General features: G+C 43.0%; 1 protein-coding gene across 7 annotated transcripts in view; it reads right to left on the minus strand.

Moving 5' to 3' along the window:
* Nucleotides 1-14143, minus strand: part of TNRC6B (trinucleotide repeat containing adaptor 6B) — a 283394-nt gene that overhangs the window by 15879 nt on the left and 253372 nt on the right. For all 7 annotated transcript variants that reach the window (XM_030915672.1, XM_030915676.1, XM_030915675.1 and 4 more), the window contains 7 exons: nt 13339-13470; nt 12909-13004; nt 12584-12764; nt 5018-5155; nt 2669-2845; nt 1024-1170; nt 357-452 (listed from right to left, as the gene is read on the minus strand). In XM_030915672.1, the coding sequence (XP_030771532.1) occupies nt 357-452; nt 1024-1170; nt 2669-2845; nt 5018-5155; nt 12584-12764; nt 12909-13004; nt 13339-13470 (967 nt within the window). The remainder of the gene's footprint in view (nt 1-356; nt 453-1023; nt 1171-2668; nt 2846-5017; nt 5156-12583; nt 12765-12908; nt 13005-13338; nt 13471-14143) is intronic.

Here is a 14143-nt window from a genome sequence, read left to right on the forward strand (position 1 = left end):
CGGGAACCCGGGAGGCGGAGCTTGCAGTGAGCCGAGATCGCACCACTGCACTCCAGCCTGGGTGACAGAGCGAGACTCCATCTCAAAAAAAAAAGAGAAGCATGTGTGTCATCAGGACATGACTACAGCCCTCTGGATATAGCTCATCCCAAAGTTGTATCTGGCTCATCCTTCCTGAGACTAGAAGTTCCTCAAAGATACAGCAAATAGAAAAGGGTGTGCTTCCATCTATACTGACCTATGCTACTGAACTTCTCTAAGAGTATACCTTACGAAATACATGCCAATTTCCTTTATAAAAGGGAACCTGATGAAAAAGTGCTAACCAAAGGGAAACCAAAGCTTCACACTCATACCTGAAGTGCTATGAACGTTGGTAAAGGAGTTGTCAGAGGCACTGTAGGGCCAGGCACCAGGTGAAGGCAGCGAGGTGTTGAGGGAAGAATTAGACCCTTGGGTAACAAAGAAGAAAAAGAAAATACTGAAGATAAATGTCAGTATAACCAGGGAAACCTTGAGAGTATTTTATTTAAACTTCAATAGAATGGAGGACAAAATATGTCTAACAAATAAATGTGAAAAGCAATATTCTTACAATTTTGGTTAAACTTTTAGGTACCAGCAAGTACAAACTAAGTCACAAACTGACAACTATGAAAATGCTGGGTGCAAGCCGGGCGCAGTGGCTCAAGCCTGTAATCCCAGCACTTTGGGAGGCCGAGGTGGGTGGATCACAAGGTCAGGAGATCGAGACCACCCTGGCTAACACGGTGAAACCCTGTCTCTACTAAAAATATAAAAAAATTAGCCGGGCGTGGTGGCGGGCGCCTGTAGTCCCAGCTACTCAGGAGGCTGAGGCAGGAGAATGGCGTGAACCCGGGAGGTGGAGTTTGCAGTGAGCCAAGATCGCGCCACTGCACTCCAGCCTGGGTGTCAGAGCGAGACTCCGTATCAAAAAAAAAAAAAAAAAAAAAAAAGAAAATGCTGGGTGTTGAATATATAAGAGATGCTTCGCTCAAGTACCTGTGGTGTTATCCCGCAGCAGTTGGTGGTCAGTATCTACAATGGGAGATGTGGCTGTACCCCCCAGCACACTTCCTGGGGTGACATAGGGGTCAGATTCAGGGTCAATGTTTTGGATACCTTTCCATGGCACTCCTGGTTGGAATTCTGAGACAAGGAAAACAAATATTAGAGAAGGAAGGTTGTTTTAAAAAAAATGATAATAGTACTTTTTTTATAGAAGAAATGGGTCTCTGAAAAGTATAAATACTGAATTTATTGTCTCTTAGATTTTGATCACAAAATTAAGGGGAAAAAAATCAGCATGAACATATACTCTTGCCAACGGCACCTTTGTGTTACCACACTGTCTATGGTAGTGAACTGGAAGCCACAGCTCATCACAGCCTGGCCCCGGTAACCTGATCCTCCTGCTCCCAGGAGACTTCAGGGCTGAAGGCAGGGGAGGCAGGAGTAAGGACTCTGGTGTTCATAAGAATTATCCAAGCATCTAGGCCACGAACTGGCGAAAATATGGGCTAGAGATCAGTGGTCTTTCTCACTTTCCTTACCAGATGTTGGCCAAAATGCAAAAAATGTAACACAAATGATATTGCTACATAGAATGTCCAGGGATAACCACCAGGGATAATTTAGCTTAGCAAGAGAAAGCCTAGAATATACACGAGCGCTCAGAATTTTTCTATTGGTCAATTTAAATCATTTTAAAATTTTAAAGCTATGTGACAGAATAAACTTCTATTTTCCAAATTGTGAAGAGAAAGAGCAGTGTGTATCATATATGAACAATCTGCATTACACAACTCTACTTTGGCGGGGCGCGGTGGCTCACGCCTGTAATCCTCGCATTTTGGGAGGCTGAAGTGGGCGGATAACCTGAGGTCAGGAGTTCGAGACTAGCCTGCCCAACATGGCAAAACCCCGTCTCTACTAAGCATACAAAAAATTAGCCAGGCATGGCGGCAGGCATCTGTAATCCCACCTACTCGGGAGGCTGAGGCAGAAGAATCGCTTGAACCCGGGAGGCGGAGCTTGGAGTGAAGCGAGATCGCACCACTGCACTCCAGCCTGGGCGACAAGAGCGAAACTCCATTAAAATAAAAAAATCCTACTTTAATAAAATGAAACTATACATATTCATGTTACAAATACACATGCACAGAAAGAGGTCTAAGAGGACATATATTTATGGAATTACTGATTTTAATTTTTGCTTTATTAAATGTTCCCATTTTTCTGTCATGAGAATAGATTACTATATCCAACAAAAGAGGAGAGAAAGAAAAATATTAACAAATAATCTCATTGCAATCACTACTGCATACCTACAGACTAACTGATAATAAATACTTGCCTAAAAACTAACAGATCAATTCAACAGACACTTCAAAAGAACCCATGTTACAAGGCATACTATGCATGGGACGAATGCCAAGTCCCAGCTACAATGTCACTTATCCCCAGATTCCCCATCTAATGAAAATCTTGTCTTCCCACAGCACATGCCTTGCTTCTAACAATTACTGAATGAAAAAATGAAAGCAAGTACCTTAGTAACATGAGTCACAAAAGCAATGTATTCCGAACCTGAAACTCACAATTACAAAACAAATGCTATCCTGGAAAAGCATTTCCTGGACAATACCTGGAGGCCAGCTGGCATTGCTGGATTTACTTCCGATTTTATTTGTTGGTGGAGATTTGGCAGGTAACCAGCTATCACCAGCAGGACCCGTATGGCCACCCAGTGTGTCACCAGGGATGATATCAAACTGGTTGTACGGTGACCCTCCCCGGGTCTTACCAGGGGCCACTATAGCGCCTGAAGAAAAGAGAGGATATTAAATCATCCAGAATAACTCCTATGAATAGAACTTGTCTATTTTTTATTCATTGGAATGCAAACAAACAGTCTTCTAAAGCTGATGGAGTATATACAAACAGCACTGGAATAAGAGGTTGCATTCGAGACTCAGCACATAATTACTAAGCAGCATGTCTAACAAGTCATTTCGCCTCTCTGAGCCTCTCAGTTCCTCACTTAGGCACACAGGATTTTTCTAATGCTTGAATGTTCCTTTCAGTTTTAAAATTCCATGGTCTTAGGAAATTAATGAAACGTTCACATACGAGGAATCTGACCATTATCCCTAGTTTCTATGCTAGCGACTCAAAAGTGAGAAATGGGGAAAATTCTAACAATTTGTAGCACATAAGAAGGTTTTAACTAAATTTCTACTGATGCTACCCACCCAGGTTCTTAAGGGCTGGCTGATCAGGCTTAGATTAGCTGGAAGCAGCAGTGTAAACAGAGAGTCCACTGGAGGGAAAAGCATCTGCAATTACTTAAAATTCCAACGCAATGAGATGGAATTCCCGCCTAGGGTCTTTGCCAGCACAAGACCAGCAATGAACTCTGCAGCTCTGGGATTCATGGCCTCACACATGAAGAACAGCAAATCCTTTGTAACTGGTTTCCTGAGAGCACTTCAGTGGTTTTGTTGGTGCCCCCATCATGCATTTTTATATGCTAGGGGCAGGAAAAGAATTAAAAGCTTAAAATTGCCTTGAACTAACAAAACATGCACTTTAAATAAAATTTTAGGTGTCAGTGAGATACCAGTCTACTTACTTCTCAAATGAATTTTATATATGGTATTGGGTCACTTGATCTATTCTTAGGATGCTGCTTGTGAAGGGATAAAATTATTTCCAGGGTGATGCAGCCTAATGGGAATATTATCAAAACTATCTCCATGCTCAGCTAAGAGGACATTTACTTTTCTGGGGCCACTGACAAATCTGGCTCAGAGGCGCATTATGGTGAAGCAGTGGAAAATGAAAAGCTCAATTACTTCGGGGATTGCTAAGGAGATGGGAAACATGATCTATAAGCTCTAAAAAGGCAAGTAGAGATTTTGCCTTCGAGATACCCTCTCACATGCCATTTCATATTTATTATCATGCACCTATCATGTCTTTGGGGACAAGGGGACCTGGTGAATCATCAGCCTAAGGAAGCATTGAAAGCGCCCAAAGCTATAGATGACAGTGGGCTTATTCAATCCACAAACAGATTTTACAATTTCAATAAATCACTTTTGACTTCATGCCATGAAACCAAACGATAATGCTCAGAGATGGCAGGCAGAGAGCTCCACGTGGCTATTTCACCGGCCTCCTGGATGGGCTTATTAAAGAGTGGTTTATGAAGGAAACCTGAAAGGCTTCAGACTGAATGACTTGGCCGGGGCTGAGGCCTGCCAGGGCGCTGCAGCAGGAACAGCCAGACACCTCTTTATACTTGGTTCTCATGGATACAGTTAAGTCCAAGTGAATTACTTTCAAATGAAACAAACACTGAAACAAAGGCTGAAGGAAGGTTCTGAGACCTTTTATCTGTTTTACAGGAAATGGAGAAGCCCTTACAGAGAGAAATTGAGAGGAAAAGCCGACCAACATCACCACCAAAGCCTGCAATGCCCTTCAACGCTGACCTGCAGACACTGTAATTCACACAGAACAAGAAAGCTTTGTGAAAAGTTCAAATCTCATGTATTATGATCTGTTTAGTCATCTTTTGGAGATTAAAAGACAGGAAATTTTTAAAAAGCTGATAAACTTAATATGGTTCAAACAACCAACAAGATAGGTATTATTACGATCCCCTGCTCCGCAAAACAAAGCAAAACAAACTGAACAAGCTGACTCTGTTCCCTCAGCCAACTTATTAGGGTTTCACCTTGGTGGGTGCCCAAGTTCACTGCTACCACCCTCAATCATGGTAGCGGAAAAATTCTGCTCTCTTTAATTAGAACTAGCACTTTATATTTCTTGTAATTCAACATACACATGACTGTGACCTTCCTCCACAGGCAATCACAGGATTCAGGAGGAAAAGAACACCAAGTTCTGTACTTCAAAACAGTATTATAGAATGTTTCATCACGACCTGATGTGAGTTGGGGGCTCTAGCTTTCAGTGCTTCTCTTACCATTTTTGTGCATATTGGCTTCCTGTGTGGCCACAGAGGGCAGCCCCTCCATCATGGAGGTCCACTGTTTAAAGCGAGACTCAGTTCCAGCCTCCTTCCCACCAACCATGCCATAGTCCATGCCGCCAGAGCTGAAGCCTAAAAAGGAGAAGACCACATTTTGTAAGTCTCTAGCATCAGTACCAAGAGTTCTGAAGCACAGCCCACAAATGCCTTCAAGTGTCATTCAAAGACTAATTCACAGAGTTTCTCCACTCAGAAACAGGTATTTTTGATTCCAAGCTTTGATCTAGGCTCTTACTCACTAAGTAAGTGATGTCTCTCTGTGAAGGTGTGAAGACATGTATGACTGTCATCGATTAGGTCTGTCTCAGTGCATTCCTGCAGGCCCTTTTTCATTTAGCTGGTATTTGTGCCAGACAGGATGCTGGGGCCAGCCACTCTCCAACAGAGATGGAGAAGACTACATCCAGCCAATGTAGTGCAACAGCAGTGACAGAGCTGTAGTCAGGGTATCCTGGGGGAGGAAAGGCTTTGCAGAAGGAACATGTGATCTAGGGCCTAAGGCAGCTATTTGGGGAAGTCAAGCAAACCAAGTACAAAGCTCTGACTCTTTTTTTTTTTTTTTTGAGACGGAGTCTGGCTCTGTCACCCAGGCTGGAGTGCAGTGGCCGGATCTCAGCTCACTGCAAGCTCCGCCTCCCGGGTTTACGCCATTCTGCCTGCCTCAGCCTCCTGAGTAGCTGAGACTACAGGCGCCCGCCACCGCGCCCGGCTAATTTTTTGTATTTTTAGTAGAGATGGGGTTTCACCGTGGTCTCAATCTCCTGACCTTGTGATCCGCCCGCCTCGGCCTCCCAAAGTGCTGGGATTACAGGCATGAGCCACCGCGCCCGGCTAAAGCTCTGACTCTTGATAACCAAGTGTGTTTAGGGAATGGTGACACGTTCAAATGACTCCAATGTTTAGCTAACTCTGGGATGAAGTGAGGCAGAGAGTGCTGGGGGATGGGGAGAAATGAAGAGTCGTGTCATGTAGGGTCTTTATATATTAGGTCAAGGAGTTGGGACCTTTTTTTTCTCTAGGACAACAGGACAGTGAACATTTTAAGCATGTTAGAGGATAAATAGTTGTATTTTAGGAAGAGAATTGGCAGCCTGAGCGTGGGGTGGGTGGAGGTCAGGGCAAATCGGAAAGAAAAATTTGAAAGTAGTCCTTTTTTTTTTTGAGATGGAGTCTCGCTCTGTTGCCCAGGCTGGAGTGTAGTGGTGCGGTCTTGGCTCACTGCACTCCGCCTCCTGGGTTCATGCCATTCACCTGCCTCAGCCTCCTGAGTAGCTGGGACTACAGGCACCCGCCACCACGCCTGGCTAATTTTTGTATTTTTAGTAGAGACGGTGTTTCGCCATGTTAGCCACGATGGTCTCGATCTCCTGACCTTGTGATCCACCTGTCTCGGCCTCCCAAAGTGCTGGGATGACAGGCATGAGCCACCATGCCCGGCCGGAAAGAAGTCTTTAAGCAATGAGGAAGACCCCAAAGCTTGAGTAGGTGGGTAGTTTGAGATTCTGAGTTCACTTTGCCATGAGCCCCAGGTAAACCTCAGGGGAAGAGTCTCCGTGGGTAACGTTTTCCCACTTCACAGAGCTGGAGAGCCGGAAGCCACACAGCAGAAGCTGGATGATGGAGTCTAACAGGGTCCATCATTCATTTGGGTCAGAATGTACATGACACCTGTTCATAAAAACTCTCAAAAAAGTAAAATAAAGGACTAAAATGATGAAATGGGACAAAAATGAGAATGAGCCACACGGAGCACAGAGCAGCAGCACAAGCACAGGCATCCCAGAGAGGCAAGCAAGGCTCCCACTATGGCAGAGCCAAGCTTCTCTGCCCCGAGATGCGCAACTCTAGCCAGACCAGACTCCACACTATACCCATAAAGGGCCCTCAATTTCCATCTATTCAAATCCCACTAAGGGCCCAGGTTGTGTTTTTCCTCCCCTGTGCTTATCCTAGCTGTCTGGGATAGTTTTATGAACACATAATAAATCAAGTAAAAGTTGAATACCTTCCTGACCCATGTGAAAAATGTTGCTATTTATATAAAGAACAGTGTTCTTTCACACTTTGTAACTCAATTTACTAGTTCAAGATGACTTGGGCGGGGGGAGCAGAAATCTTTAGAATGAGATGAAAATATTTCAAATGAAATTATTATTATTATTATTTTGGAGATGGAGACTCTGTCACCCAGGCTGGAGTGCAGGGGCGCGATCTCGGCTCAGCGCAACCTCCACCTCCTGGGTTCAAGCAATTCTCCTGCCTCAGCTTCCCGAGTAGCTGGGACTACAGGCGCACCGCAGCCATGCTCAGCTAATTTTTTGTATTTTTAGTAGAGATGGGTTTTCACCGTTACCTAGTCTGGTCTCGAACTCCTGAGCTCAGGCAATCTGCCCATCTCGGCCTCCCAAAGTGCTGGGATTACAGGCATCAGCCACCGTGCCTGGTGTTAATATTATTATTATTATTATTATTGCTGGGATTACAGGCATCAGCCACCGTGCCTGGTCTTAATATTATTATTATTATTATTATTATTATTATTTTAGATGGAGTCTCGCTCTGTCGCCCAGGCTGGAGTGCACTGGCATGATCTCGGCTCACTGCAAGCTCCGCCTCCTGGGTTCACACCATTCTGCCTCAGCCACCCAAGTAGCTGGGACTACAGACGCCCGCCACCACGCCTGGCTAATTTTTGTATTTTTTTTTAGTAGAGATGGGGTTTCACCATGTTAGCCAGGATGGTCTCAATCTCCTGACCTCGTGAGCTGCCCACCTCAGTCTCTCAACGTGCTGGGATTACAGGCGTGAGCCACCGTGCCTGGCCAGTGAATTAAATTTCTTTAATTTCAACTGCTTAGAGTTTTTTTGGTGACAAATGAAATGCAGAAAATTAAAGAGTTATAGAAAAAGGGCAAAAAAAGAAAAAAAGAGAAAAAGAAGAGGAAAGAAGGAAAGAAAAAGAATGAGAGAAAGAAAAAGAGAAAGAGAAAGAAAAAGTTAAGCACGCAAGGAAAGAGCTCAGCAGCTCCAAGAACCTTAGAGAAACGGTCACTTTTCTTATTAGAGACTTGGGAATCAAGTATCATCACAGTAGGGCAGTCTCAGCACTGCCTCACTAGGTTTGGTCAGGAAAAATAATCCAAGGGGTCAGAGAAAGAATAGGTGAGAAAATTGCCTTGAAAGGTTCAATCTACAAACCCCAAAGTATAAGAGGAAAAAATCAGGCGAAGATGTACATAATTTTCTTTGATGTCACATAGTAACCGGCATGACACTAGGATATGGAGTGTGCCTGATGGATTTTGATGGAAGGAATTCTGGGACACTGTGCTCTAGTGGCTGCATTAACAAAGAACAGACAGTGCTTTGCTAGTGACCTTTGGCTATTCACAAGCTCTCATACCTCTAAACCCAAGAAAATATTGACTTTATTGTACTTTCCACTATAGCAAAACCAAATTTCCTCAGTCCACCAAGTGGTTTCCCTGAAATTTCCAGCCCACAAACAGAAAGCTTTAGCTCAAATTAAGCCATTTAGTTAAGTTCAATGAATATTTATGGACAATCTGTTCTGTGCCAGTCCTTGTTGTTAGGAGCTGAGGTACAAGCAGAGATAAGACATGCCCCTTGCCTATCACCTGCTTTTATCATTCACGCAAGGACAACCCTTTGCCTACCTCATCTGTCCTTGCCAGAATTACTCTCTCTCATCTTCACACACCCTAATTCATGGTCTGTTCATGACTAACATTTGGCTCCATTCTTACATCCTTGAGGAAATGCTCTTAAATTAACTTGTCCTTACACTGATCTTGCCTTCACTCTGTTTGCAGTTCTGTTTTTTCCTCTTTTTACTATACATTAAAAAGCAAACTAGTTTCTATAACTATAATTATTTTTTAAAAATCACCCATAATTGGCCATCCTAACACAACTGTTCTAAGTCCATGTCCACGTGTACACCTGGTATCAACACAATCATCATTGCAGCATAGATACAATTACTCTTCTGTCATTTTTATAATCTCCAATATTTATACAGCTTTACTTTTCACAGGTATATACCAAATAAATATTACAAATTTTGACAAATTTTAAACATAAAAAGTGAAATTTTATCAGAAATGCATATTCTAAGAAGATGAATCACTTTGTTTCTAAATGAGTTCAGATATCCACGGTAACCAAGACTCCTTACTATAATGAGAGTTTTCTCTACTATCTTATTTTAAATTTCTTTGTTGACATAAAGCACTAAGAAATCTTACTCATATAAATAAGTAGATGGGAACAGAAGGAGTCTCGTTATAACATGAATTACTTCTCCGAATTTCTTTTAAAGTATATGTTCTTTCCCCTAGCCCAGTAACATAGATACTAAAATATAATTTTTAGACAGGTCATTATCACCTAACAATGCAACTAGGTAATCTTTCTCTCTCTCTCTCCCTCTCTCACTCTCCAGCTCGGCCTCCCAAAGTGCTGGGATTACCAGACATGAGCCACTGCACTCAGCCTCAATTAGGTGTATTTTCAATTTTGCTAAAAGGACAGAATTAGAAACCATCTATTTCACAAAAGAATCAATAAGGATTAGTTAAGCGGTCATTAGTCATTCAAATTCTTAATTTTGAGATAATGTAACAAAGAGGCTTTATCAAGACATATTAATAAACTTTCAATTATTCTTGCTATTCTTTCACCCAGAGGTATCCTTTTTAGTTCAACATACTTAGCACCAGGAAAACTGAAATACTGTTCATTTCATTACATCTTTGGCATTTTATTAGAAAAAAAATTTAATTTCTATATATGCTTTAAATATATTTTCATCAAATAATCTATTCAAAACAGGCAGCCAAATCTAACTTTCAGTCCTAAAATGTATTCTTCAATTCAAATAAATGTAATCATGCTAACTAAGGAAAAAAATTTTTATTTTTGAGATGGAGTCTTGCTCTGTGGCCAGGCTGGAGTGCAATGACATGATCTCAGCTCACTGCAACCTCTGCTGCCTGGGTTCAAGCTATTTTCCTGCCTCAGCCACCCGAGTAACTGGGATTACAGGTGCATGCCACCACGTCCAGTTAATATTTTGTATTTTTAGCAGAAACGGGGTTTCACCATGTTGGAGGCTGGTCTTGAACTCCTGACCTCAAGTGATCTGCCCTCCTCGGTCTCCCAAAGTGCTGGGATTACACATATGAGCCACCGTGCCCAGTCAGGAAAATTATAAGTGAAATAAATGACAAAACACATCTATCTTATAAGGCAGATTATAAATGGTCAGGTCACAATTAAAATGAGACCTAATAATATTTATTTATCTATTGTTTAAGAAGTTAACAAATACAGAAACAAGCTAGTAAGTCAATATTTCTCTTTAATATGGAATAATATAATGCACAGCTAAATTTACAAGTTACTTATGAAACAGGAGTATGACAAAAATCATAAAATTTCTTCAGTAAATGTGTATATATGTGTATGCTTAACTCTGATCCTTTAGCCGTTTGAAATAAGAATCGGCCGGGTGCGGTGGCTCACGCCTGTAATCCCAGCACTTTGGGAGGCCACGGCAGGTGGATCACCTGAGGTCAGGAGTTCAAGATCAGCCTGACCAACATGGTGAAACTCCATTTCTACTATACAAATATTAGCTGGGAGTGGTGGCGTGTGCTTGTGATCCCATCTACTCAAGAGTCTGAGGCAGGAGAATCGCTTGAACCAGGGAGGTGGAGGTTGCGGGAGGTGGAGGTTGGGCAACAGAGTGAGACTCTGCCTCAAAAAAAAGAAGGAAATCCAGCGTAGGACACCTTTGTTAGTAATCAAGGGAGGCTCCCCCATGTTTGGTAACCTGGTGTTCTTTAGCCCAAATGAGCACAGAGCTGACCTTCTTCTGTATCAAGTGCAAGAAAAGTTATTTCGAATTTAAGTCAGTTATCAGGCAGATCATCTTTAAGAATGAAAACAGTTGGTGGAAGCTGAGGATCTACAAAGTAATTCCGTTAAAATACCCAGATCAAGAACACCTTGAAGTCTTTGCTCACCCCCTGCACGTGCAGTAGGAGGATCACGGGGTTGGTGCATAGTCAGCCGCTGTCATTTGTCCAGGGTCACACTGTCACCTAGAACCAGCAATTTCATGTCTTCCCAACTCTTTTTTTTTTTTTTTTTGAGATGGGGTCTCACTCTGTCGCCCAGGCGGGAGTGCAGTGGCACAATCTGAGATCACTACAACCTCCGCCTCCCTGGTTCAAATGATTCTCCTGCCTCAGCCTCCCCAGTAGCTGGGATGACAGGTGTGTGTCACCACGCTTGGCTAATTTTTGTATTTTTTTTTTTTTGAGACAGAGTCTCGCTCTGTCGCCCAGGCTGGAGTGCAGTGGCGCGATCTCGGCTCACTGCAAGCTCCGCCTCCCGTGTTCACACCATTCTCCTGCCTCAGCCTCCTGAGTAGCTGGGACTACAGGCACCGGCCACCATGCCCAGCTAATTTCTTTTTGTATTTTCAGTAGAGTTGGGGTTTCACCGTGTTAGCCAGGATGGTCTCGATCTCCTGACCTCGTGATCTGCCTGCCTCTGCCTCCCAAAGTGCTGGGATTACAGGCATGAGCCACCGCACCTGGCAATTTTTGTATTTTTAGTAGGGATGGGGTTTCACTATGTTGGCCAGGCTGGTCCTGAACTCCTGACCTCGTGATCTGCCTGCCTCAGCCTCCCAAAGTGCTGGGATTACAGGTGTGAGTCACCGCACCCGGCCCAACTTTTGTTTTTTGAGTGTGCATAGAACAGTGTCTTCTTTACAAGATAAATTCTAAATGTTGTCAGTTTGGGATGAAACTGTGATGGTGTGTGGTATCTTTTCCATTTTTAAATTTTATTTTGAAATCACTGTTTCCTCACCAATTAGATTCTGCTTACAGCATGTTTTCCAGTTCTGAAAGAGCTATGATTTGCCTGCCAAAAAAGTCTTGAAGAATGTTAAAGGCATAACCTTACTTGTTCTATTTAAATCAGATGAAATACTAGTATCAGATGAATTTGTATCAATCTGCATTATAATTTTAGTTCATTTTTTGATAGAAGGCAATTGTATTAATATGAGTATACTAAAACATTTCAAACTAGTACATATTTTAACAGATCATAACCTCAGCCATGTGTACCACTCACAGCATGCACAAGCATTTAAACAGGGTTTTAAAAATTCCTGGCAGTAGGAGAGCAGTGGGCCATTCATACACATATATCGAAAGACTGCTTTGAAGCCAGAGAAGTTAGAGGCCTGTCTTGGCTATTTAGTAACCATGTGGTGAGCTTTGGAAACCCACTGAAACTCAAGAAGCCTCAGATGGCTCATGTGTAAACCAGGGGTAAGAATATTTACCTACCTTATACAGCTGACATAAAAACAGAGGGTAATGCAGGCACAACCCCTATCACAGGCCTGGAGGGGTAGATTTCTAAAAAGGTAATTTTTCTCTACTAACAACTTACCAGAACCATATCCAGGTATTGGCCCTTTGGTTTGAAGGTCTGGGAGCCCCACATTCAACGCGTTGGGTACCATGTTGTCCAGATGCGGCTTGGGTCCAGCAGCAGGATGAGAGGGCGAGTGCTTCATGCCCGGCTGCCTCTGCTGCTGCTGCTGCTGCAGTGCACTCACCATTCGAGCCAGCTGCGGGCCAAGAGAGACGGACACGTGATAAGCACAGCCCTGAACTTCCCAGGAAGAGACTGTGCCCGGTTCTTTGCCATAAGAGGCTAAGCCGGGATGTACTCCTCAAACACAACACTGGAGGGACCCTGTCCACCCACGTACCTGCTGCTCTTGCTGTTGGCGTACAGCTTGAGAAATCTTTCTCTGGTTCTGTAACAACTGCTGCTGTTGCTGCTGCTGCAAGAGAAGCTGACATGCCTACAAAACAAGGGGGATAGACAGAGAACCAAAGTTTCCTAAGACTGATTTACTGAGGACACCTAAAGGGTCTGTGCACTGATGTACAGGTCACACAATTCTAAAGTATCCAGGAGGGAGATAACACCAAATTCCTGGTCTCCTGGTTACATTTTCCTCCAGTTGAGTTGACAACCCTTAAGCACACTCCATAGCCTGCCTAGAAGTGTGGACTAGCACCCTTTGAATATAGAAAGTGGCAAAGATGTGGGAAGCAAATCAAAGTTAAAGAAAAAAAAAAAAAAAAAAAAAGCAAATGACCTTTTCAGCCACAGGAAGAAAATCTGCTACTTACCAACTGAAACTGGGGAATTTGTGGAAGCTGGCTCAGCATGGCAATTTGTTGAGGAGATAACTGGGGCCCCACATTGAAAAGACCTGGACTCAGGCCACTGTTGGGAAACTGCTTGAGCATTGAGGCAGAAACCTAGCCAAAAAAATAAAAAAGAAAGAAGAGAAAAGGAATCTTCAGAATTTATCAAAATAAAATGGTTTTTCTGTGAAAAGAATCTTGATGAATCTAAAGCAAGTGTTCTCAAACTTTTCTGTGAAAAATATGTTAACAGGAAAAATACACTGAAGTGTTAACAATGATTATCTTGGAGCAGTGAGATTACAAGAGTTTTTAAATTTTCTTCTTAGATTTTCCAATTTTCTTTTTTTTTTTTTTTTGTTGAGACGGAGTCTCGCTCTGTCGCCCAGGCTGGAGTGCAGTGGCCGGATCTCAGCTCACTGCAAGCTCCACCTCCTGGGTTTACGCCATTCTCCTGCCTCAGCCTCCCGAGTAGCTGGGACTACAGGCGCCCGCCATATCACCCGGCTAGTTTTTTGTATTTTTTAGTAGAGACGGGGTTTCACCGTGTTAGCCAGGATGGTCTCGATCTCCTGACCTCGTGATCCGCCCGTCTCAGCCTCCCAAAGTGCTGGGATTACAGGCTTGAGCCACCGTGCCCGGCCGATTTTCCAATTTTCTACAATAAAAAGCATAAATTTTATATTCAGGAAAACATCTTCAAGAAAAAAAAATTGATGACAATACGGCTTTTTATCCAACCGAGAAATTATTACTGGAAATGTGCCATAAAACAAAACATGCTACA

The sequence above is a fragment of the Rhinopithecus roxellana genome, chromosome 13, assembly GCF_007565055.1.
Source record: "Rhinopithecus roxellana isolate Shanxi Qingling chromosome 13, ASM756505v1, whole genome shotgun sequence".
NCBI lineage: Eukaryota > Metazoa > Chordata > Mammalia > Primates > Cercopithecidae > Rhinopithecus > Rhinopithecus roxellana.